The 25,954-nt window shown below is 45.4% G+C and overlaps 1 protein-coding gene and 1 non-coding gene across 6 annotated transcripts; both read left to right on the plus strand.

Annotated features, from left to right (window-relative positions):
• The first annotated feature begins 2,802 nt into the window (after positions 1-2,802).
• Positions 2,803-2,933, plus strand: LOC117721155 (small nucleolar RNA SNORA71). Its single transcript, XR_004608414.1, has one exon. It is a non-coding gene; the product is annotated as a small nucleolar RNA SNORA71 (small nucleolar RNA).
• A 2,197-nt stretch (positions 2,934-5,130) lies between these two features.
• Positions 5,131-24,644, plus strand: Mkrn1 (makorin ring finger protein 1). Of its 5 annotated transcripts, none has more exons than XM_034518989.2 (8): positions 5,131-5,494; positions 14,148-14,276; positions 17,824-18,053; positions 18,888-19,114; positions 22,235-22,449; positions 23,194-23,304; positions 23,777-23,915; positions 24,227-24,644. In XM_034518989.2, exons 1-8 carry the CDS (start codon positions 5,310-5,312, stop codon positions 24,434-24,436), a joined length of 1,446 nt encoding a protein of 481 aa, XP_034374880.1. In that variant the 5' UTR covers positions 5,131-5,309; the 3' UTR covers positions 24,437-24,644. The 5 variants fall into 5 exon arrangements, with proteins under 5 accessions (XP_034374880.1, XP_076769621.1, XP_076769619.1 ...); XM_076913506.1 differs by having other exon boundaries at positions 5,138-5,494; positions 23,194-23,237; XM_034518990.2 differs by lacking the exon at positions 5,131-5,494 and adding an exon at positions 5,514-5,753.
• The last annotated feature ends 1,310 nt before the right edge of the window (positions 24,645-25,954 follow it).

Consider the following 25,954-nt stretch of genomic DNA (forward strand, 5'->3'; position numbering starts at 1 on the left):
GAAGAGCTGCAAATGCTCTTAACCATCCAGTCATCTCTTCAGCCCCTAACTGCCCAATTTTATATTGGAAGTCTACAGGCTTTCACTAAAGTAGGATTCCATGACCCAGAAAGACAATATGACAAATGGTGCTTCTTTCAGTCTTAGGCTGAAAGGGGCTATAAGACCGGTGGTGGGGTGGGTGTTCAGTAGTCAACCACTGACCCAGAATATGAGAAGGCCTGTGGTTATTAACTCTAAAGAGAGAAGCTCATAGAAAACAGGGGAGGCAGCTGGAGAGATGACTCAGTGGGTAAGAGTACTTGTTCTTGGAGAAAACCTGGGTTTGGTTCCTAGCACCCACATGGTGGCTCATAACTATTTGCAACTCTAGTTCCAGGGGATCTGATGTCCTCTTCTGACCTCCATGGGTACCAAACATGCATATGGTATACAGACTTATATGCAGGCAAAAATACTCACACACATAAAATAAATAAATCTAAAAAGGAAGAAAACAGAAAAGGGCAACAAAGATGAGAGCAGAGGAATCTGAAGGTCATGTGACCCACATGTGGTCTTTAAAGATACCAAGCATTAGCTAGCAATTGGCTAGAGACCAGGAGACAGGTGCCAACTTGTCTGATAAATAAATGGGCAGGATATGTTGATTTGACTGAGGGTTGATTTATTTTTCAGGAGAGTTTGGGTGTAGAAACCTTGCGTGTGACCTGGGAACATCCCAGTTAGAAGGAGGGATGAAACCCTGCTGGGGTCCCCAGTGTGTGGGGGGTGGTCTGCAGGACCAAATCCAACCAGCAGCTGGCTGCAGCTTGCTCCTTCCAGCAGGGGACTTCGAGCTCTCTGGAAGCACTGCAGAGCTATCTCTGGCTTCCTCCCACACTATCCTGGGCTCTACATTGTCTGTTCACCTGCTGTCTAAGGCAAGGGCCCACGCTGCCACCCCCGACTTATTTAAAAGTCAGTTTGTAATTGTACCTGTGCTGACACTTCCCTCCCAACCAGCCTGGGTTACTGCTGCTCTTCGAACTCCAACTGCAAGCTGCAGCTATCTCTGACTGCAAGTTCCTGGGTCAAAAGCTTTGCTTGCAGATAGGGCTCCCCTGTCAGGCACCCAACTTCTCAGTCAGCAGGTTGGTTTATTTCTCAGAACAAATCGATACAGGAAGGTGGCTTCTGTCATCTCTCCATTTCACATCCTTTTCATTTTCTCACTAAAACACAGGTCGAGGGAATGAAAACCAAGTGCCTAGTCTGCATTCAACGCATGCTTTGGACGGCATCTTCCTCGTACTCATTCACACGGTTATCTATCTTTCTACTCGTTTACAATGTACAGTTATTAGAGCTGTAACAATAAGATAGAGATGGCGGGGGATAGTGGAGAGGTGGCTCAAGGGTTAAGAGCATTTGCTCCTCAGTTCCCAGCGCCCGCCTGACAGTGGCTTACGACTGTAATTCCACTCTCAGATCTGATGCCTTCTTCTGAGCTCAACAAACACGAAACTCACAACCACTACCAACACTTAAATAACCAAACAGGGAAAACAATTTATAAAAAGGGGGGGGGCGGTTACTGTGGTGCATGGCTACCACCCCAACATGCCTATCACGCCAGCCCTACGAAGGCTGAGGAACTTATGTCATTTGAATACTGACGGAAATACTTCAAGCCCCTGTTTCCAACCAGACTGAGGCAGTTTGAGCAGATATTGGGCAAGAGCTAAAAAAAAAATATATGGCTCCAGAAGTGCTTTGGTGTTTTAGACTTCTAAGGATGCCATAGAGTTGTGGGATTTCTAGAAAATGAAACACACAGAAAAAACAGTGCTGCCGTGGATGGCGAACAGGAAATGGGAAAGTCCCAGCAAAGGGTACAAAGTTGTAGGTAGGTAGGTAGGACAAATAAGGTCATCGATCTAATCTAGTAAATGAGGCATACAATAAATAGTATAGAACATCAGAATTTTTCTGAAAGATTTGAGTTTAACTTCTTACCATACACAAAGGCACTTGTTGGGTAATGCATTTATTGTTAACAATAATCCCTTTCTTATATATTTGGATCATGTTTTACACCTTAAATGACTACATTAGCAATGGTGGCACATGCCTTTAATCCCAGCACTTAGGAGGCAGCAGGGCAGATGGATCTCTGAGTTCAAGGCTGGCCTGGGCTTCAGAGTGATCCAGGACAGTCAGGACTACACAATGACACCCTGTCTCAAAAGGCTGCAAAAAGAAAGAAAGTAAAAAAAAAAAAAAAGGCTAACTTCCTGTCTGTCCTCTTCTGCCCCGTTGGAGCCTACTACTCTCAAGTATATGCCTGCAGCTGTCCTATCCATTAGCATCAGGGTGGGTTCTTCATGGCCTTCTCCCAGCAAAGCAGCAGGGCATGGGCAAGGTAGATCTATGGTCAGGCAGGGAAAACAATGTCAGCTGTGGAAGCAGGAGTGCGGGCTACACCACCTCTGCTGGGACTCAGCGACTAAGTGGATGTGGCGATGCTAAACAAAGCATTCCCCAGGGGCCAAAGCTGGCTGGTTCCAGTACTGGCTGTGAATTTTCTGTCAACCACCTCTGTTTTTATGTTGAACATTTGGGGGCAAGTACACTCATTCATGTATTCAACAACACATCTTAGGCCAAAAGTACAGTGATTCTCTGTTCAAGTGTATTATTTAACTAGGAACTTAAGTACTGACTATGAGATATCAGGGTTTTTCTATGTCGAATAAACTTTTGAATTGACTTAAAAAAAAACAAACAAACAAACAAACAAAAAAAAACCAAAGGGGGGGTGCCTGTATTCAAAATTGACTGTGGATTGCCTGTGCCCTGGTCATTGATACTGCAGGGAGAGAAAAGGAAAGCTTTTCCCCGAGTTTGGAAGGTTCACTCCTGTCCTTGTGAAACCTTGGTGCTCTCGAACACATCTTCCCTGTCACAGCCTCTTGGTTTCCTGCCTGCTGACATCAGGCTCACCGAATGCTCTCTACCCACACTGTTCTATAGCCTCAAAGGCTTCTGGAAGGGAGGTAGGAACAGGGCCCTGCTCTGAGGGGTTTTATTCTGGCCTAGTTTTGTAAGTATCCCATAAACCCCAGTTGCATCCTCCCGTGGAACAGCTTTTCCTGCCCTCTGCGGCTGCTGCAGTAGAGAGGCCTCTAGAAGCCTATGTGGTAAAAAGCTGGTTGATCCTCTTTGCCTCCAAGGTGTCTGTGGACACCACAGGGCCAGGGAGTGCACAGCAAGACCACAGCACAATGTGAAACTGGATATACTGTCCACTCAGAATATAAAACAGTCTTTTCCTTTGCTTAGTAATTGGCTCAGATATGGGAGACTACAGCATACGAAGTCTTGATGCTAACACCTACTTCAGAGGGCCATGACCTGTCCCTGTGAATGACTATAGTGACAAGAACTTTTCTATTGAATTTGTTGCTAACATTTCTGCTACGTCCCCAACAACTGTGCAACAAACCTTAATAGATTCAAAGTAAAATTAAAGGGGGACAGTGGTGAAGGCTTTAAACCCTAGTATTCAGTTATTTGGGAGGCAAATCTCTGTTCATTGAAGTCCAGCCAGGTCTACATATTGAGGAGGAGGGAGAGAGAATGAGAGAGAACTTTGGATCTAAAACGTTCCTCAGAAGTTCATGTGATGTGTCTTGGTCTCCAGTGCTTTATGTTTAGACATAGAGTTTTGGAGAAATGATTGGCTCAGATAGTGCTGACCTCATCAGTGGATTTTATTTTATTTATTTATTTATTTTTGGTTTTTTGAGACAGGGTTTCTCTGTGTAGCCCTGGCTGTCCTGGAACTCACTCTGTAGACCAGGCTGGCCTCAAACTCAGAAATCTGCCTGCTTCTGCCTCCCAAGTGCTGGGATTAAAGGCATGCGCCACCACCGCCCGGCCCGTCAGTGGATTTTAATGCAACCTGATGGTGGAAACTTTAGGAGAATGGGCCTAAAGCCAGTCCTTGGAAACATGCCCTTGAAGTGTATGTTTATTGACAGATCCTTACAGTGTAGCCCAGGCTGGCCTCAGCCTGTGATCCTTTTTGATAGGTTCTTTCTCTGATGTTGGTGAAATGTGCCAATTCAAGCCAGATACGATTATATTAAAAGCAGGTTTATTGGGAAGCTGCTCTTGGGCAGGCTAGTTCACTGGCCTCAGGAGTTGCCAAGGGGCAGGATGGGGTAAGGGAGGGAGAGAGAAAGGGCATGCAGGTAGAGAGAAGAGACAGACCAAGATGTCTGGAATATATAGAGAGGAGTCTCTGGGGGAAGGGCAGCCTAACCCCTGGACTGGGAAGCTCAAGGTGGGGGGTGGGGGTAGGTGGGCAGGGTATGCCAGGTAGGGACCAAATGGATGCTGGGGAAACGTGGAGGCCAAGTCAGTTTGGTATGTAAATTATGCACCGGTAGTTCCTCATTCTGGTACAAAACCAAACACTTCTCCTTTAGTTTCCCAAGATCACAAGAGCTGGTATTACAAACATAGGCTACCTCACATAGTGTTTTTTTTGTTTTGTTTTTGTTTTTTTGAGATAGGGTTTCTCTGTGTAGTCCTGGCTGCTCTGGAACTCACTCTGTAAACCAGGCTGGCCTCGAACTCAGAAATCCGCCTGCCTCTGCCTCCCAAGTGCACATAGTTTTTTATTTACATCATTATTATTATTATTATTTTGACAGGGTTTATGTAGCATGGGCTGGCCTTGAACTTGCAGCCATTGTGATACTCAAGCCTTCAGATTGCTGGGATTCCAAGATGTCTGCCAGCAGGCCCACCTGGCACTTCCATCAGCAGGGATTCTAACAGTTCGGGTGAGACAGTGGCTACTGTGCTCCCGACAGAGAAGGAAACAGATCCCAACACAATAGGTTTCCAGTTCATACTCGGGAAAGAGCAGACACCCCCCGCCCCCCGCCTTCCCCTACTTTGTACTTGTATTTATCGCCATAGGTTGAGGTTGGTCCTTGCTTATGGTCCTTTGATGGCAAGGACCAGGACGATCTGAACACACCTGGCTAAGCGCTCGGCCACGCCCCTTTAGGGCGGAGCCCGACTCCTCACCAATCAGCGTCGCCGGAGGAGGGTCGCGAGCACCCAGCGGAGCCCGCAGTTCGCGACACCAGAGCGCTGGGAGACGCGGTGACAAGGCGCGGGACTGGCGCGGAGCTCTCGGGCTCCTCAGCCTCCCTCCCCTCCCCTCCCTTTGCTGTCTTCTCCTTCTCAGCCGGACCGGAACTATGTGATCCCGGAAGTTCCGGGGCCATTGCTGTGTGGGATAAACAGTAATGGCGGAGGCTGCGGCTCCCGGAACAACAGCCACAACATCAGGAGCAGGAGCGGCAGCGGCGGCGGTGGCAGCGGCCTCCCTCACCTCTATCCCCACAGTCGCTGCCCCGTCCCCGGGGGCGGGAGGAGGGGGCGGCGGCAGCGACGGCAGCGGTGGCGGCTGGACGAAACAGGTCACCTGCAGGTAGGACGTTGCGTGGCGCGGCGGAGGGCGGGGGCTGCGGGGCCGAGCAAGAGGCGGAGGCGGGCGTCGCGGGGTCCCTGCTGCGGCTGCCCGCATAGCATCGCTGCGTCAGCCTCCGCAGAGGTTGGCCCCGGTATCGCTGCGGGTTTCAGACTGCGGGCTCGGACTGCGGGGCGATCCCGCCACCTCCCCTCGCACAGCGGCGCTCCGGTGCGTGCAGAGAGGACCGGTGTCTCCGCCCCAGCCTCCATCGACACAGGTTCGGGGATGCGGCGCGAGCTCGCCGATGCGAATCGGGCTCTAACGATCCTCGGTGCGCCCTGAGACCCTCCAAGGGTCCCGGCGAGCTCGGCCGGCCCCGGGGCTCCGCGCCGGGCTATCCGTTTGTAACGTCTTTTCTGTTCTCTGCGCCGCTCACCCCCGCCCTGCCGGGAGCAGCCGCTTTGTATGCCTTTGTATGTAAGTCGGTGGTCGGCGGTTCCGAGCTTTGTCTCCGAACCGAGCGTTCGGGCCGGCGTTAGGCTCCTCCAACCTTGATTTTATGAACTGCCATTATTATTACTGTCTCTTTGAGAAGGGTTCATCTTTGAGAGGAAGGAGATCCGCGGAGAGAGGTTTGGTTCTTGTTTGGTAAGCGAGACGGAATTATTAGGAAAATGTATAATCTGGTGGCGGTTATACGCATGTAAGAAAAATTCCCAACTATAAACGTTGGAGGATTGTTTGTATTAACGATGGGGGGGGGTATTGAGACAGTCCTGCTGTGTAGCCCCGGTTGACCTATATAGTCTGACTGCCCTAGAATTTTCGGCAATCCTCTTGTTTTTGCCTCTCCCTAGTGCGGGACTGCAGGAGTGAGGCGATACCACGCCCGACTATATTGATTTAACTACCAGGAAGGACTGTATGCTTTCTGTCGGCTAAAAAGATTAAAAGGGAATGTCATTTTTCACCTGACAAGGACAGTTTATTATATGCAAATGCTAAAGGCTATTCCTAATGAAGAACTCGATGTCGATATTAACTCCGGAATTGAAGGACCCCCAGCCTTCCAGTCTCTCCTGTAACACATTTAATAACGTCGGATTAAAGCTTTCCTCTCGGTCTGTTCTTTTTTTGAGGCAAGGTCCAGCCTTGCAGCCTTAGTTGTCCTAACACTGCTACATAGACCAGGCTGGCCTTGAGCCTCCTTCCAGCGTTTGCCTTCCTAGTGCTAGGATAGTGTTTCTACCCGGGCTGATATTGAAAATTTAAATACCTTGATTTTTTTTTTCTTTCATCTAGTCTAGTTCTGAATACCCATTACCAATAACATTTCATAACTGATTTCATTATCATCCTGTCAGATGCCTGCAACTTTATACATTTCTGCTTCAACATTTCTTCCCTCCCTTCCTTTCTTCCTTTCTTCCTTCCTCCCTCCCTCCCTCCCCACCCCCTTCTTTTCTCTGAGACAGTGTTTCTTTCTGTAGGCGTTAGCTGTCCTGGGACTAGCCCTGTAGATCTGTCTGGCCTAGAACTCACAGAGATCCACTGACCTCTGTCTCTGAGTGCTGGGATACTACTGTTCAGCTAACATTTTCCCTTAATTTTTTTATGTTGTGGGGGTGGGGGTGTGGGTGGGGCGGTTGTTCCTCCAGCACCCGTGGAGAGGTGGACTAAAATTGAAAGGACAATTTTAATCTTTCATTTTTATGTGGGTTCCAGGACTCAAACTCAGCTTTCCTTGTATCAACAAAGATGTCTTGCCTCCACCCCTTGTTCTTCGAGGCGTGTGTGTGTGTGTGTGTGTGTGTGTGTGTGTGTGAGAGAGAGAGAGAGAGAGAGAGAGAGAGAGAGAGAGAGAGAGAGAGATCAGGAATGGCTGGGGACTTGTTGATCCTTCCCCTTCCGGTCTCCATCTAGTGCTGAGATTTTAGACATCTCTGTATCCCCTCCAGGGAGGGTAGGGATGAGGTAAACTTTAAAGCTCCTCTGCTTCCCGTTTGCTTTTCCCTTTTTCCTCTTTTTAGTTCCTCAGCAGACATTCCAGCCTCCATCATTTAGGGGCTTTTTTTTTTCTTCCCAGTTTTTCGAGACAAGGTTTCTCTGTGTAGCCGTGGCTGTCCCGGAACTCACTCTGTAGATCAGGCTGGCTCTATCTCAGATTCTACCTGCCTCTGCCTTCCCAGTGCTGAGATTAAAGGCCTCCACCACGATGCCCAGTTTAGGGTCTTTTAAAAAATTGAACTTGGGGCCGGGCAGTGGTGGCGCACACCTTTAATCCTTGGGAGGCAGAGACAGGCGAATTTCTGAGGGTTAACCCTAACCCTGAGGCCAGCCTGGTCTACAGAGTGAGTTCCAGGACAGCCAGGACTACACTGAGAAACCCTGTCTCAAAAAAACCAAAAAACAAACAAACAAACTTGGGTCTCGCTTAGCACAGGGTGAGCTTGAGCTTCCTAAGTGACCCGGGAGGAACTTGGTTTTAAAGCTGAATTACAAACACAAGCCCAGCCCAGATCCCTAAGGCTCACTGAATTAATGATGTTTTCTAGGTCTTACCTGGAACAGTTGTTTGTGAACCACTATTACGTCTAAAAAGACTTTTTTTTTTAAGGCTGTAGATCCAGATGCTCAGAAAAAAGAGCTTCCTGCTTTAGCATGAGGTTCTGAATGTCCATCTCCAACAGCCATGTAAAAGCCCGCACAGTAGCTCTAGGTTCAAAGAGCCTGTCTCGAAAAAAATAAAGTCAAAACAATAGAGGAAAACCCCTGGTCATTCATACAAACACAAAATTTTCTTTGAGTATTCCAGCTTGGGAGGCTAAGACAGGAGAATCTTGTTCTAGCTAGCCTGGGATGTGGTGTGTGGCAGTTCATGTGCCAGTCCAGGGCTATACAGGGAGGGTTCAGTCTCAGGAAATTGTGTAGATGAAGTAACTTTGAAAACCCTATGAAAAGCTCTAAAAGGGCTTAGGATGAGGGTGAACAAGGATGTTTGCTTGGATTCCCCGGAAATCACTTGTCCTCCAGCCTCTCTACACATGCACTGTGGCAGGCACAGATGCCAGCATGTATTCACATACCAAAAAAAAAAAAAAAAAAAAAAAAAAAAAAATGAGCAGAACAAGATAGAAGCTTAAAGTCTCACATGGTGGCCCACACCTGTAATAGTGTTTTTGGGAGGTCAAGGCAAAACATCAGGAATTCAGGGTCTTAGCTGCACAGGAGACTGTGAATAAATAGCCTGGGCTCCAGGCTCCAGGATAGTTAGCTCCCCACCCTCCAAAATAGAAAGGAAAGGCTTCATTCAGGCTTACATACTTATATATTTTTAAATTCCTTGCACTTTGGAGGGGTGGGTCAAGATGGAGTCTCATTACATAGCACTGGCTGGCTGGAACTTCCTGTGTAAACAGGCTGTCCTTAAACTCACAGAGGTTCTCCTGCTTCTTCTGAGGATTAGAGTCAAAGAAATGTTCTTCTCCATAGCTTTTGCTTAGACCAGTCATCTAAAAATGTTCAGAGTCACTTAAATGGTGGCATATAGAATCCTTTATGATTGCACATACCTGTACTCTGGCTAGTCAGTTGGCTGAGGCAGGATGTTGTATTGACCAGACCAGCCTTGGTAGCATAGGCGTGACCTACCTCTACAAATAGAAACCACAGATTATTTGATATGCCTTGGGCATAATTGCTGACCTTGTTTTCTGTTCTAGCTGCCAACTCGATCTCTCTTAAAGTCTTTTTCTTTTGAATAGAGGAATAACAACTGGAATCTTTGTTCTAGACTTTGAGCTTTGAGAGCAGAGTTGTGTTTTATTATACCTGCAGGGCTTTTCCTCAGTGCCCAGCATAGAACACTAGTAAATGCTCCAACTGATGTTGATAGGGTTCAAACTAAAACTCTCTATTATATGGCTTTGAAGGAATTTTCCTTTCATTTTAAAGGAAAAAAAAAAAAAAGTACAGTGGTTCTGGAGAGATGGCTTAGGGTTAAGTACACGTCCTTGCTGCTCTTACAGAGGATCCAGCCAGCTTTCTTGCTGGCTACTAATTGTAACTCCAGTTCCAGAGGATCCAGCGCCGCCTTCTGGCCTCCATGGGTACTTCTGGCACACAATACATACAGGCAAAAAACACCCATACACCTAAAATAAATAAAATCTTTAAAATGTAGAAATTGTTTACTTATAAACATTCGTGCATTCATCCTATGAATCATTTAAAAGTACACTTGTAAGTTGCTAAAGGGAGACAACTTGTTAGTGCTTATCTTTCTGGAACTACCTTATTCAGCCGAGTATGTACTGAGAGTTAACTGCAGAAATGTATCTTATTGTAAGTATCTTAAGTGAGCTTGATAGCAACGCCTGTTTTTGAGAATGCATGTATGGGTGTCTGCATATGAGTACAGTGCCCTTGGAGGTATCAGATTCCCCCTTGAGCTGGAGTTACAGGCTGTTGTGAACTGCCCAGGTGAGTGCTGGGACCCAGACTTCACCACTAAGCCATCTGTGCACCCCTGAAGAAGAATGTTTTCTTTTTTCTTTTTCTTTTTCTTTTTTTTTTTTTTTTTTTTTTTTTTTTTTTTTTTTGCTTTTTCGAGACAGGGTTTCTCTGTGTAGTCCTGGCTGTCCTGGAACTCACTTTGTAGACCAGGCTGGCCTCGAACTCAGAAATCCGCCTGCCTCTGCCTCCCAAGTGCTGGGACTAAAGGCGTGCGCCACCACCGCCCGGCGAATGTTTTCTATATTAGGGCATATTTCTCTTTAAAGTCATTTGCTTAGAAAGGAATGTTTGTTTTGCTGTTGTCTTGTTTTGTTTTAAATTAATTTATGTAATATATATATATATTACATAAATTAATTTAAAACAAAATATATATATATATATATATATATATATATATATATATATATATATAGGTGTTTTGTCTGTTTGTATATCTGCACACTAGAAGGGGGCCTTGGATTTCTTGGGACTGCAGCTACAGACTGATCTACCACATGGGTACTAAGAATTGAACTCAGGACCTCTTGAAGAGCAGAATGCTCTTAACCATGAGCCATCTCTACATCCCCTATGTTTTAATTTTAAAAAGATTATACTTTTAATGTGTATGAGTGTTTGCCTGAATGTATGTATTTGTACTGTAACCGCTGAGGCCAGAGGAGGGGTTAAGTTCCAGGATATCAAACCTGGGTCTTCTGCAAAAGTAGCAAGTGCTCATAACTACTGAGCCATCTCTCTAGCCCAAGGATGTTCTTTTTGTCTGTTTTGAGACAGAGTCTCACTGTGTGGCTCTGGCAGGCCTGATTGACAGACAGATACCTCACTCAGCTAGTGTTCATTTGTAATTACTCAGACTCACTTTTTCATTAGCTACTACTGTCCATGATCTTGAAGTTCTCTTTGTGTTTTGTTTGTGCTCCTAAGAAACAAATACCTCTGCTGCGAAATTGTTATGCTGCCACCAACAGGCAGGCTTTCGTTAGAGAGGAAGTCAGTCCTTATTGCTAGCTGCCTTGAGTGTGGGATAAGACAGCTAATATTTATTGGCTCACTATGTAGCCTTGGCTGGCCTGGAAGTCAATATGGTAGAAATGGCAAGATTTATTTTCATTTTCTGTTCATGTGAATGATGTGGTTGCACAGAGTCCAGAGGCATCAGTCCCCTTGGAGCTGGAGTTAACAACAGCCGGGCATTACCCGAGATTGGTGTTCCACATCAAAATGGAGGCCTCTGCTCGAGCAGTACATGTTCTTACCACTGAGCCATCTCTTAAGCCTCTAAGCCGGAAATTATTGTAATTATTTTATGTGTTTAGCCTGAATGCATGCTGTGCCACCTGTGTTCCCAGTGACCATGGAAACCAGGAGAGTTGTGAAGAGTTGTGAGCCAGCATGTAACTGGAAATCAAACCTCACTCTCAGTCCTGGAAGAGAGGCAATCTCTCCAGCTCCCAGACAGTAATTTTTAATTTAGATGCTTCTACATAGATGAATCTTGAAATAACACAAAGATTCTAAGCAATTTCTTTTCTTCCTTTCTCCTTATTTGTTTGTTTTAGAGACAGGGCTTCTCTGTGGGGCCCTGGCTGTTGTGGAGCCCAGGCTTTCCTCAAACCAGAGATCCCACCTTGGCCTCCCAAGTGTTAGGGTTAAAGGCTTGGGCCACCGTTGTCACCAAGTACTGGGATTAAAGTTGTGTGACACCACAACTAGTTTGGCTTTTGTTTTGTGTTTGGTTTTGTTTTGTTTGAGTTGGGACTTGGATTCCTGAGACTTGACTTGAACTCTATATCCTTTTTTTTTTCCCTGTGTGTGTTTTGCTTGTTTGTTTTTGTTTTTTGTTTTTAAGACAGGGTTTCTCTGTCTGTATAGCTTTGGCTGTCCTGGAACTCACTCTGTAGACCAGGCTGGCCTGAACTTAGAAATCCGCCTGCCTCTGCCTCCCAAGTGCTGGGATCAAAGGCGTGCCCCACCATTGCCTGGCTTGCTTTTTTTTTTTTTTTTTTTTTTTGACAAAACTTCTGATCTTCCTGTTTCTGTCACTTGAGAGGTGGAATCACAGGCAGTTCAGCATCCTGATGCCTGTTTCATGTAATGCTGGGAATTAAACCCAGAACTTCCTAGGCGTCTGCTAGGCAAGCAGTCTACGAATTGAGCTTCATTCCAACCCCAAGCTTTGATTTTTTTTTTCTCAACCCCCCCCCCCCACCACCAATGTTGCTAATATGACTTTGGGAATACATTGTACCTTTAAACCAGAGAGGTTCTAGAAGTTCCTTACCCAACTTCTGCAACATTCCTGGTGAAATTTATCTATTTATTTTTGTTTTCTGAGGTTGAGTCTCACTGTTTTTCGGGCTGTCATATAATTCACTGTGTAGACTGGGCTGGCCTCAAATTCATAGATTTGCCCACGTTTGCGCCCAAGCCCTGGCTGGGATTAAAGGTGTCCACCACCCCACCGGCTTCTGAAATTTATTATTTACCAATTACAGTGGATTTTGGGGGAGGGATAGGTGGGAAGTGAGGAGTCAGGCTGTCACTGTGTATCCCAGGTTAGTCTTGAACTCAGTAATCCCCTGTATTTACCATGGCGCTCAGGTGTCTTCTAGATAGAGAGATAGGAAATACAGAGAAAGAATAAACCATAATGTTCCCAAACTAGGACTTTGAAGGTATCATCTGCGATACAGGGTATGTGACTGTATACATGAGAGCCAGGTGAGGTGATGTTCATCTTCAATCCTAGCTTTCAGGGGGCCAACTTTACATACTGAGATCCTATCTGAAGAGAGAAAAAAAAGAGGATGTGTCAGGGCTGGAGAGATGAGTTAGTGCTTAGGGTGCTTGTTCTTGCAGGGAAACCGGGGTTATTCCCCCCCCCCCACTGTTTTGGTAATCGAACTCAGAGCTTCACAGTATGCTAGGCAGTACTGTACAACTCAGCTGTGCTCCCAAAGCCTCCTTTGTTTTTAGTTTTTCGGATTTTTTTTTTTTTTTTAAGTTGTCAGTTTGTGGGTTAAGTAAGTGCACACTTACCTGCATGGGCTAGAGGCCTCAGGTCTGGCGCTGGGATTGCTGGTCTTGAGCCATCGGCCTTGGGTGCTGCGAACTGAACGTAGGTCTTCTGCTAGAGTGCTGCTCTGCAAGAGTACTGTGTAGTGTGTGCTCTCAGCAGCTGGCTGCTTAGATACCATGGCATTCGGTTTAGTGGGGCCTGCACTGTGGCAAACATCCCCACTGCTGTCTTCCCACACTCCAGAGAGCTGTGGCTCAAGCATACAGCAGAGTCCTCTGCAAGGCCAACCAAAGTTACACCCAAGAAACAGTTACTCTCTCTCTCTCTGGCACACCAAAAAAGTAACCTTTAATGTCCTGCTCAGAGATCAAGGGATAGGAAAATGGACTCTGTCAGGAGTGATGTGAGGTGAGGGAGGGACTCTACAAATATCCTTTGCAGCTTCTTTCTTGCATCTACCATGCTGCAACTTAGAATAGCACTAGGTGCTACATAGGGCTGATAGGGTCTAAGTTTATATGTCTAGCAAATGCTCTTGTAATGCTGTCGCTGTTTGTTGGTGTCTAGAAGGTACTAATCATGTCTGCTTGTAATCCCTTAAAGTTGCTGGCCTAATTTTGCTTTTTTCATCTGTGGCTTTTAAGGAATTAAAAGTGTTTCCTTAACAAAGTTGAATATAATGGGTATTATATTTTTTGTAGTCTATGTGGTTTCTTTATCTTTGTGCCTTGTGGATAGTCAGGGTTAAGGACTGAAGTTAGTGGAGAATACAAAGCTACCCCTCTAGGGCTGTAAAACAAGGACAGTGGCCAGAGTCGCGACCTTCAATGAACAAGATAAATGTTTAAAATTGGGGAAGCTGAGAATACAGCTTAGTGATACACTGCTTGTGTTTATGAGGGCCCAGTTTGTGCCCCTCTCCCCACAAAAGGAATCCTACATAAGAATAGTTTTTCTTTCCAGACAGCTGCCTTGATCTGTGTGCTGTCTACTGTTGACCCAAATGTGTCTTCCAGCCTGGGCTGACTGTGTTCCTTGCTACAGTTGTGAACATGCCAGGAGACTGGTGGTAATGAATTCTTTGAGAGTTGACTTTAGTCTTCTAATGTAGATTTCTGGTTATTTGTCTTACAGATATTTTATGCATGGGGTTTGTAAGGAAGGAGATAACTGTCGATACTCTCATGACCTCTCTGACAGTCCATATGGTGTAGTGTGCAAGTATTTTCAAAGAGGGTACTGTGTTTATGGAGATCGCTGCAGGTAAGGATTTGTTTATAAACTCTTTGGTTAAGGGTGGGTTGAAGAATGAAAATAAAATAGATCAATCTGTTAACGTTGTACATATAATTCTAGTAGTATTGCTTATGATTTGAAAAGTACTTATTGCTAGTAGTAGAAGGCTCAGCAAAGATACAATGCCTTTTTATGACCTAGCCCTAGAGGTAACACATTGTTACTTTCACTAACATCTGGACAAAGTCATTAAGTCCTGCCACATTGAAGGGAAGAGGTATTGGGCTCCACTTTTGGAGAAGCATCTTGGATGTGTTTGAAACCACAACACTAGGTAAGTCTTATAGCCAGTGTCACAGCCACATACAGATAGGTAATAGATGGCTGGGTAGATGAATGAAAGGATAAAAACTTCTACACTAGGTAACTCAGTATTGCAGCCATATGTAGATAAGTAGATGGATGGATGGATAGGTACGTGCATAGATAGACCAATACATTGATAGTTACCTGTTGGGTACAAATGTTTGGAAGTCATCCTTACCTGGGTTTGTTAGAAAACCAGTAAGTAAGGATGGGGTAAAAGGTAAGCTCCTCCCTCATAACTAACTGTTAGGGGTCAGAAACGGATCCCTTGACATTGGAGCCTTAATGGTTAGTCTTCTGCTGTTAAACTGCCTAAGGGAGGAGACTTCAGGATTCCACCCTTTGTGCCAAATGAGCAGTTCTTTGCAGGACAGTTTCTGTAGATGTTATAGACAAGGCTCATTGAGGGGAAGTTAGTTCCAGTTGGTCGAGTGGCAGCCCCCAGTGACTTGGATTGGGGAATGGAAATCGAGGTGAGCAGAGAGCTGTGGAGAGTAGAGCATGGGAGAGAATGGTGGAAAGGCATGATTAAGGTGAAGGTCAGAGGACAACTCAGAAACAAACCGTCATCTCCCTCCATCATGTGAGTCCCAGGAATTGAACTCAGGTCAGATTTGGTGGCAGGCATCTTTATCCACTGGGCTGAGCCATCTTGCCCGTCCTCACTGAGGCTCTTTAGATTGAAAATTATACTATATTGATAACAGAATATGGAAGAAAAGAGAAAGCTTGATCTGTATCTGTGTTCTTGGTATGAATTCAACACTTAACAGGCTGTAAAAGAATCAGCAATTTTGTGACATCCTATTATAACTTATTAGCTATATAACCAATTCTCTGTCAGTGGCTCTTGATTCTAGTGGATGTGAGAATCTTCAAAGGCTGGATTGGCAAACTCTACAGGATTGGTGTGTATATCTTTTTGGTGACTTAAGACATAGTTTCTTATGCAAACCAGCCACAGATAACACAGACCAATGGATACAGTAGTATTCCAATTGCAGCTTTTTATCTTGGGGCATTACAATTTGAATTTTCTACAACTTAACATTTTATGAATGTATTAATTTATTAAATAAATAAATGTAATTAAGTGTATTAAATGACGTGCCTTAAGCTGAGTATAGTGGCCCGTGCCTTTAACCCTAGAACTCTGGAGGTAGGAACAGGTGGGTGGATCTCTTGAGTTCAGGGCCAGCCTGGCCTACAAAGCAAGTTTCAGGACAGCCAGAGCTACACAGAAAAACTCTGAAAAACTGGAAAAAAAAAAGAGAGAGAGAGAAAAAAAAAAGAAGACATGTTTTAAAAAGGCGTTTTAAAATGTCAAAGCCACTCTTACTTGAGTTTGCGTAGAGGACGATATATAGTGTCAGTCCTGCTCTTCAACAATCCCATACAGGTTTCCGTAATTTACCTTTTTTTTCCCTTGTAGTTAAATTTTATTTTGTGTGCACAAGTATGTTTGTCTGAATGCTTAACTTTGTACCGTGTGTGTGTGTGTGTGTGTGTGTGTGTGTGTGTGTGTTCGCTCGATAATTCTGCCCTGGAACTATCTTGATAGCCATAACTTTTCTCTTTTTTTTTTTTTCAAGAAAAAAAAAACCAGCCCATCCTGGTATCTACTTAGTTTTTACTTCAAAAACATTCTATGCAGATCTGTAAGGGAATAATTGTCTCATTGGGGAGATTTGATAATGTAGCTTATTTATTATTTTGGAGACAGTCTTACTATATAACTCTGACTGTCCTGCAATTTGCTATGTAGACTAAAGTTGACCTTGAATTCAGAGATCTTTCTGACTGGAAATCACAGGTGTGCGCCACTGCTACCTCAGGGCCCGTCTTTTACGTACATTCATATTCTTTTCATTTACTTTTGAATATAATCTCATAACAAAGATTTTTCAGTTTGCTTATTTAGATTTTTCTCCATTCTTTATTTGTATTTTTTGAGACAAGCTCCTACGTGATGGCAGAGGCACCAGTTGTTGCTGCCCTGCTTGTCTGCTGTCCATTTCAGAGCAGTGTTCTTTCCTAAGGAGGCTTCAGCACAGGCTTGTACCATAGGAGGCACAGCTTGGGCTTGGTAGACACTCATTACAACCAGGTAGTGAGGAAAAAAGAATTGCTTGAAAATGCTTAGCTTTGCCAGACGGTGGTGGTGCACGCCTTTAATCCCAGCACTTGGGAGGCAGAGGCAGGCGGATTTCTGAGTTCGAGGCCAGCCTGGTCTACAGAGTGAGTTCCAGGACAGCCCGGGCTATACAGAGAAACTCTGTCTCGAAAAACAAAAACAAAAACAAAAAAAAAAAAAAAAAAAAGAAAAGAAAAGAAAAGAAAATGCTTAGCTTTGGCTTTTTGTTTCTTTTTGTCTGCCAGTTTCTTTTGAGGGGTTGGTGGGGAGTAGAACTCAATTTATAGCTCAAGATGGCTTCAATTTGCAGTAATTGCCCTGTCTTAGCCTACCAAGTGCTAGTATTATTCAGGACAGCCTTTATTAAATTTTGTTTTGATGTACTGTCTTAGCAAGTTTCTTAGGCTGGCCCTAAACATGGAATCCTCTTGCCTTGGTCTCCCAGATAGCTGACATTGTAGGTGTGTGCCATCATCCAGTTGTACTTGACCCTGTAAAGTTTGCCAAGTCTGGGTCTCATGCCTTTATCAGCAATATGACATCATAGTTAGGGTTCTTAGACACGCTGAGTCCTGGGCTCCACTCCAGACTTACATTAAGGCTGTGGGCATAGCTCAGTCCTGGCCTAGATGATCCACAGTGTTACAGGGTTGAAAAGGACAAGGTCAGGTTTGTTGGTACGCCTGTGATCCCAGCATTTACGTGGTCAAGGCAGAAGGTCCATGCATTTGAAGCCAGCATAGGCTGTATGCGTGCGAGGCTGGCCTGAGTTACATAGCCAAACCCTCTATCTCAAGGTTATCTAGGGGTTGGAGAGATGGCTTAGCAGTTAAGAGTGCTTGCTATTGGAGGGAACCTGGATGTGGTTTCCCAGCACTCATATCAGGCAGGCTCTAGGGATCTAAATCCTGCCTTCTAGCCTCTGGACACCCACACATACAGACAGATACACATAAGTAGGAATAAGTCTTGACAGGCGCTCCCTGCTCGTGTTTATCTTCACATTGAAGCTTGAAAAGAGTCTGGGGCTCTCTATATAGCTCGATGGTAACTGCTTACTTTTCTCTGTGTCAGATACGAACACAGCAAGCCACTGAAACAGGAAGAAGTGACTGCTACAGATCTGAGTGCAAAACCATCCCTTGCTGCTTCCTCAAGCCTCTCTTCTGGCGTTGGATCACTTGCTGAAATGAATCCGGGCGAAGCTGAGTCACGAAACCCAAACTTTCCAACTGTAGGAGCAGGTTCAGAGGACTGGGTGAATGCCATTGAGTTTGTCCCTGGGCAGCCCTACTGTGGCCGTAGTAAGTATTGTGAGGACCCTGTTAACTGCAATCAAAGGGCTAAATGACAGGCCACAGGAACTCAGGGTCAGCTTTTGTTTCCAGTGTTTGAGCTTAACCTACTGTCAACACGTTAGATTGGGTTATCTAAGATTTAAAGATGAAGTAAAAGAAATTTTTTGAACTACAATAAAATGAATTCATGTTTAAAAACTGAAGTGTCTCCGAATGCTGTCCCCCGCCTGCTCCTGGTGGTGCTGGGATCAAACCCTGGGCTTTGCACATGCTAGGCAAATACTTTCCCATTAAGCTACACACTCAGCCCACAACCAGTCCTTTGATGTTTTGTTTTTTTGACACAGGGTCTCTTATGGTTCAGATTCCTCAAGTAGTTAAGGATGACCTTGAACTCCTGATTCTCTTGATGACCTACCCCTACTAACCAGTACTTACTAATACTACATTTCACTTCTAAAGAAATTCACAAACAAAACCGGGCTTGGTGCCGCATACCTGTAATGCCAGCTTTAGAGAGGCTGAGGTGGGAGGATTGCCGAGTTCAAGGCCAGCCTGGGTTATTCAGATCTAACCAGAAAGACCACAAGGGAGCTGGACAGTGGTGGTGTGTACCTGTATTCCCATCACTGGGTATTCTGAGGCAGGCGGAGAGTGAGTTCTAAGCCAGCCTGGCTGTATAACCCTGTCTCAAAAAACCAAGGGAAAAAAAGTGAAAGTTTGTTCAGTAGGCTGGACTTTAGGTTTCATGAAAGGTTTGTTTTTATTACTATTCTGTTAGCGTCTGTTCCTAACTGCCTTTTGTATTTGGACCTTTACTGCCATCTTAAACATTTTCAGCTGCCCCTTCCTGCACTGAAGCACCCCTGCAGGGCTCAGTGACCAAGGGAGAGTCAGAGAAGGAGCCAGCTACGGTGGAGACAAAGAAGCAGCTTTGCCCCTATGCTGCAGTGGGAGAGTGTCGCTATGGGGAAAACTGTGTGTATCTCCACGGAGACTCCTGTGACATGTGTGGCCTGCAGGTCCTACACCCAATGGATGCTGCCCAGAGGTCACAGCACATAAAAGTAAGTGCTCAGAGCAGCTTGTGCTAAGTATGAGGAGCCAATAAGTGGTGGTGTACTTCCTCATTTTTATAGAGTGCTTTGTCAAAGATATACCTGTATAACCCAGGCATGGTGGAGGCCAGAGGCAGGAGGTTCTGGGGAGCTAGACTATGACAGTACATCTTAAAGAGAGATCTGGACACAGAGCCTCAGACTAGGGTACAAGGTAGTTGGTGGTGTTTGGTTTTTGTTCTCATTTTTCATTCTTTTTTTACTAACAGTTTTTCTGAGATTCATATTTCTTACAATTCTTTTGAAATGCATATTTCAATGCTTTTTAATATCTTCATAGCATTATCTAGCCATTACCATAATTCTAAGTTAGATCGTTTTCATCCCCCAAAGAAACCTTATACCCACTTAGTTGTCAGCCTCTGCTCTGCTTTTCCTTGAGCTCCTGGCAACAGTGGGTCTACTTCGTTTCTCTGGGTGTTTTGCCAATTCTGGATGATTTCTGTGGCTGGAATCGCTCAGTATGTATGCTGTCGGTGACTGGCTCCTCTCATGTAGATGATGGTTTAAGGTCTTTCCAATTGGAGTATGTGTCTGTACTTCATGTTGTGGCTGCATGTTGATTGTATGGCTAGTATACATGTGTGTATGTGTTTATATGTGGGTATGCTTACACGGAGGCCAGAAGTTAACATTAGGTATTTTCCTTTATTATTTTCTACCTCAATGTTGAGGCAAGGTCTCATTCAAATCTGGAGCTCACCGGTTGGATTGTCTCAGTCCTGGCATTGATTATAAATACACTCGCTATGCTATGCCTGGCTTTCACACACATACTGAGAGCCCAAATCCAGGTGTTCATGCTTGTACAATAAGCAGTTTACTGAGTAATCCTCCTAGCCCCAATACTGTGTTTTTCTATTGATTGATTAATTTGAATTGTTTCATTGTGTGTTTTTGTGAACATGTGTCTTTATCTTAGCTATCCTTTAAAACTTGCTTTTCTGTGAGTTTACTCATTGTGGGAGGTTGTATATCATAGCACATATATGCAGAGGTCAACGGACAGCTTGGTGATGGGTCTCTCCTTTCACTATGGGAAGCCCAGTACTTCCCTCAGTTTGCTAGGCCTGCCAGTAGGTCTTCTGACCTCTGCTAGGTCGTTTATCAGGCTGCCCTATGTTGGCTATCCTTCGGAAGTGGTCGGTTTGTTTGTTTTTCAAGACAGGGTTTCTCTGGCTGTCCTGGAACTTACTCTGTAGACCAGGCTGGCCTCGAACTCAGAAATCTGCCTGCCTCTGCCTCCCAAGTGCTGGGATTAAAGGCGTGCGCCACCATCCCCCGGCATCCCTTGGAAGTGTAATGGCTGGGCCAGCTAGTCATTCTGCTTAGCACTGAGCTCCCGGCCGGCCGGCGGGCGATGTGTAGTCCTGCCCTGTTCATATTGCCAGTGGCAGTGCACTGAGGTTAAAGATTGAAGATTGAGTTATTTTATGTGTATGGGTGGTGCGTGCTATGTGCGTGCGTGTTCATGTGCATGCAATGCCCACAGAGGCCAGAAGGTGTCATTTTCTGGAACGAGCTGTGGAGCTGCCTTGTGGTTTTTGAGAACTGAACCAAGTCCTTTGAAGCAGCAGCCCGGGCTAACTGCCAGGCCATCTCTCCAGCCCTGTTTATCACTTCATGTGTGCTCACAAATGCCACAACTTTTTGTAGAAGACAGAGGGCAATTGCGAGGCGCTATTGCCCTCCACTTGTGTGGGTTGCCAGGCTTACATGACCAGTGCCCTTTGGTGATAGCATCATTCATGTAGTCTCAGAGTGGAGATGGGTAAAGAAAATGGGTGCTGAAGAGATTTCAGAATATTACTCAGCAATAAAATATAACACGTCAATTAAGCTAATGTCAAAGCCATAGAATTGGTGCACCACAGATCAGTGGTTGTCCACACATGGGAATTTTGAAGAAAAACAAGCAACCGTTGAGTGTGGGGTTATGAGGGAGAATGAGAACATTCAAATAAATAGTGTGGGGCTGGATGGGGGCTTAGCCTTCCACAGTACCTGAGCTGATTCCTAGCTCCCACATCTGGTGACTCACAGCCACCTAGAATCCAAGGAGAGCCAACTCCTGGGCTCCACTAGTCCTGTAGTCACTTTCATCCCCCCACCCCATAATTTAAAAGATAAACCTTTAATATTAAATAACAGTGGGTGTACCTCTCTGAATGTACCAGAGGTTTATTTAATTGTATATGTTAAGTGGGTGAATTGTGTGGTGTAAGAATTGTCTCAGTAGATATTTTAGTGTGTGTTTAATTTTGATTGTTGAGGGACAGTGTCTCTGGCATTGCCCTTGCTGACTGGGAGCACATTGCATACATCAGGTTGGCTGTAACTCACAGTATTGGGTTCTTCCTGCTTCTGCCTCCTAATGTTGGGATTCCGTAGACTCAAGGTGAGCCACTGAAACCACCTCTTTGAAGGGATATGGAACTAGTGTATCCTACATAATTGTCACCTAATACCTGTTCAGATTTACTTTAGCAGTCATCTTTTTTCTTATTTTTGAGACAGGGTCTCTACATAGCCCTGGCTGTTCTGGAACTTGAAATGTAGACCAGGCTGGCCTCAAACTCATAGAACTCTGGTTGCCTCTGCTTCCTGGGTGCTGGGATTAAAGGTGTGTGCCACCACAGCCACTATTTTTTCTTTTTCTTTGAAGACAAAGCCTCATGTAGCATAGGGCTGGCCTATAGAACTCTTGCCCCTTCTGCCTCCTCCTCCCAAGTGTTCAGTGTCCTACCATTGTGAAATGAAGGCTTTAATCCCTTCATTTTTCCACCCAGAAAGTGAAACATCAAGGGAGTTCATAAGGTCTTTGGCGCGGGGGAAGTGTAGGGGTTGAGCTCTACGGGGCTGGGATACAGAGAATTGGATAATCTTTCAAATATTGGAAGTTGAGTCCTCCCAGTTTAGCTGTAGTGCTGTGAACACCACGGGGTGTGGACCTGTGGTTAGAGCCAAGCCTTTCCCAGGTCACATTGGAAACAGTCTCGGCAGGACCGTGACTGAAGTCTCAGGACTGCCGTGGCCTCACTGTGCCTCTTGTCTCTTCCCTTCCTCCAGTCTTGCATTGAGGCCCATGAGAAGGACATGGAGCTGTCTTTTGCTGTTCAGCGCAGCAAGGACATGGTGTGTGGGATCTGCATGGAGGTTGTCTATGAGAAAGCCAACCCCAGCGAGCGGCGCTTTGGGATCCTCTCCAACTGCAACCACACCTACTGTCTCAAGTGTATTCGCAAGTGGAGAAGTGCTAAACAGTTTGAGAGCAAGATCATAAAGTGAGACTCCTCCCCAATCTCCGTTTGTGCTTTCTATTTTTCGGGAAGAATTTAGTATCTTGTGCCAACTTCCAACCAGAAGGACCACATTTAAATGCATGTATTTTATCATGAACCTGGGTGTTCTAATTGGGATTTCTTCTTTGTATTTCAGCTAGCTGCTAGGTTAGTTGGTCTGTCTATTTTATTTGAATGAGGAAATCCTGTGTATCAGATAGAGTCTTCATGCTTTTTGAGGAGATTGTGTTTAATGGGTTAGACAGTTTAGGCTTCGTGAACAAACTTATCTAGCTCTGAATGTATGTTTCCTGGCGTTTTCCACTTTCCTATACCATCCATTAAGCTAGCCAAAAAGCCACCATCCTTTAAAAACTGTTCTCATAACTGACCAAAAGCCACATAATCTAAACAGAGCAAAGTTACAAGAAATAAATTTATTTAAATGAAAGGAGTCTGTGTGAAATGTCTTCTTTTGTTTTTGTTTTGTTTTCTTTTTTTTTGTTTTGTTTTTTGTTTTTTGTTTTTTTACCTAAGTCTTTTAAAAACTGGCTAGCCATTGAGTTGATTTCTGAAGGAGTTTGTCTTTCCTCCAAAGAAGGGGTCAGTTGTGACTGTGTGGAATCCCTTTCTAATGCTCATGTGCTGTCAGTTAACCTAAGTCTCGCTGACACACCGGGTGTGTCTTAAAGAGCAGAGCGGGCGTGGAGGGGGAATGTGCACTGCAGCCTGTTCATTGTTTCCCAGGTCCTGCCCTGAATGCCGGATCACATCTAACTTTGTCATTCCAAGTGAGTACTGGGTGGAGGAGAAAGAAGAGAAGCAGAAACTCATTCAGAAATACAAGGAGGCCATGAGGTATGAGCAGCCGGGCTCGCTTGGATAGAACAGTGCCACCTTCTGCACTCCACTGCCTCTTACCCTTTCCTTCCTGCGCAGAACGGCTTCCTTTGTCACCTCGATAACTGCTTGCCCAGTTTGTCTCCTGCTTTTAACTTTTAACACAGACCTTGGGTGTATGCTGAGGGATTGTTACAGTGGAGTCTCCACGCTAGCTGAGCCTGTGCAGGGGGTTCTAGCTCATTCAGGGCATAGGACTCGTCTTATGAATTCTTGTGTATTGGGATTCTAAAAGATCTTCACCATGTACATTTAAGCAGAGATGTTTCTAGTCAGTGTTTAGAGCACATGTTTCTAAGAACACATCTTGGGGGTTGGGGAGCTGTGCACTACATCTTGGTTCTGCCCCTGTTAAAGAGAAGCCTCAAATGATAGTCAGTACAGGCTTGAAGTCCACTGTGAATAAGGGTTGCGATATTTTCCTTTCCAGCAACAAGGCGTGCAGGTATTTTGATGAAGGACGTGGGAGCTGCCCATTTGGAGGGAACTGTTTTTACAAGCATGCGTACCCTGATGGCCGTAGAGAGGAGCCACAGAGACAGAAAGTGGGAACATCAAGCAGATACCGGGTAACTCTCGCTGTTTTTTTGAAGGAGGGGAAATAGCACACTGTCAGTTGAGTCCTGAACATGTTGGGGTAGGGGAGAGTGACACTCAAGTGTGGGGGGGACTAGAGTAAAGGAGTCAGACCTCAGAAGATGGGAGGGGTAGGGAAGGAACATGCTCAAAGCCCTAGCCTAAGCTGTTGTCTGCAAATAGCCCAAGGGGAGGCACTGGTCCGCCACGCCCGCCCTCTGTGCCACACGGTTTACCTTATAAGCAACAGGATAGAAGACACTGCTCGACAGTGCCACCCCTATCATGGCCTTGTTTCTTACAGGCCCAACGAAGGAACCACTTCTGGGAGCTCATTGAGGAGAGAGAGAACAACCCCTTTGACAACGACGAAGAGGAGGTTGTCACCTTTGAGCTGGGCGAGATGTTGCTTATGCTTTTGGCTGCAGGTGGGGACGACGAGCTGACAGACTCTGAGGACGAGTGGGACTTGTTTCACGATGAGCTGGAGGATTTTTATGACTTGGATCTATAGCAGCTTTGCATGGCGGGAACTGGTCTGCGGAGCCTCAGACAGTAGCTGTCCCCTGTGCTGTGTGGCAGTGCGTGTGGCTCTCCTAGGCAGGCCTCTCAAACTCCAGGTGCTGTGATCACTACCCAGGGCCTGTTCCTATACCCTCACCTTTCCCCCAAGAGTGTGTTGTTCTCTGTTTCAAAAGTTACAAAAATAAATCTTAAAGTTAGTTTTTTTGTAACATGAATTTAACTGTCAGACAGTTAGTGTAGGTTTGTTGCGTCATCTGTTTTCAGCCAGGTTGTGTTCATGGACTTTGCACACTCATTTTGAGACCCCTTTGAGGCTCAAAGGAAAAAGCACTGACTGTGCTTTGGGGTCCAAGGATAGGGGCAATTGGGGAAAAAGGGACCTAAGTCGGCAAGTCGCTCTCTGCGCTAGATGTAGGAGGGCTCCCGAGGTTTCTGTGAGAGCCTCACCTTCATGGTTTTATATCTGCTCCCTACCCTGTAATCCCCATCACATGTGCTTGTCCTGCGGTTTTGGGCTCTTGTTTAATTGCACGCAAGAAATACTACTGGGTAACCAGAACCAGGTGCAAATGTGTTGAGGTTAACATGAGAAAAATCTAAAAACACATGAAGGATGCAGTGGCGTTCCATCAGTGCAGAGCTGGCAGTTAACTCCCAGGGGTCGATGGACTTGGTGGGTGAGCACGAGCGAGCATGTGGGCAGCTTCCCATCTGTGCATAGGTGCAGTGTTCTTAGCTTTAGTGGGCAGATGTGGGTTAGTGGTTTCAGCCACATGTGTCCGGTAGATCTTAAAGGACCAAGCAGTATGTCAGTAGTTGTAACGTAGCAGTAGCTGTCTGTCTGTATGCTAGAGACATGGGGTCAGCTGTAGAGGTTAAATGACCTGCTTGTCCCTTTAGCAGTACAAGCTGGGTCTTGGACACACTGATGTTCTGAATGTTTTATAGTCTAGCCTTTTCAGTCCAGGTACTTCCTGGAAAAACCTTTGTCCTCTTTTGAGGGGGCCTGTTGTGAGGTTCAGTGCTTGTTTTTGTGGGTATCTGCCTCATTCCATCCCTGAGCTTTGACAGTAAAACAGGCGGATTCCAATCTGAGGTGTCGGATTTTAATCTGAGGTGTCGATTGTACTAGAGGAATCAGTTTGCAGAAGTAACGAACCCCTTCCCACTAAGGAGAAGGGAGGGTGCGGCCACCCACAAGACAAGCAAAAGTTAAGTTGCTAAAATTCCTCGGCGGGAATTTCACCTTTGCATTTTGTTGCTCTCTTTCCTGAAATAACTTGGGAGATGCTCGGATCTGTCCTCTGCCTTGCTTACCCGGAACTCACCCAGTCTTTCGCTTAAGAAAAACACGTCATCGCTGCAGAGGTCTCTGTATTTTACAGCTGCCCTTTTGTAAGAAGCACTTTTCCCAAATAAAACAATTTAAAAAAAGTTGGTCTTGTTGTGTGATAGCCTGGTTTCAAAACCACAGATATCAGAGTTACTCATTTCAGTGTCAGTCATG

Source organism: Arvicanthis niloticus, chromosome 15 (assembly GCF_011762505.2).
Source record: "Arvicanthis niloticus isolate mArvNil1 chromosome 15, mArvNil1.pat.X, whole genome shotgun sequence".
NCBI lineage: Eukaryota > Metazoa > Chordata > Mammalia > Rodentia > Muridae > Arvicanthis > Arvicanthis niloticus.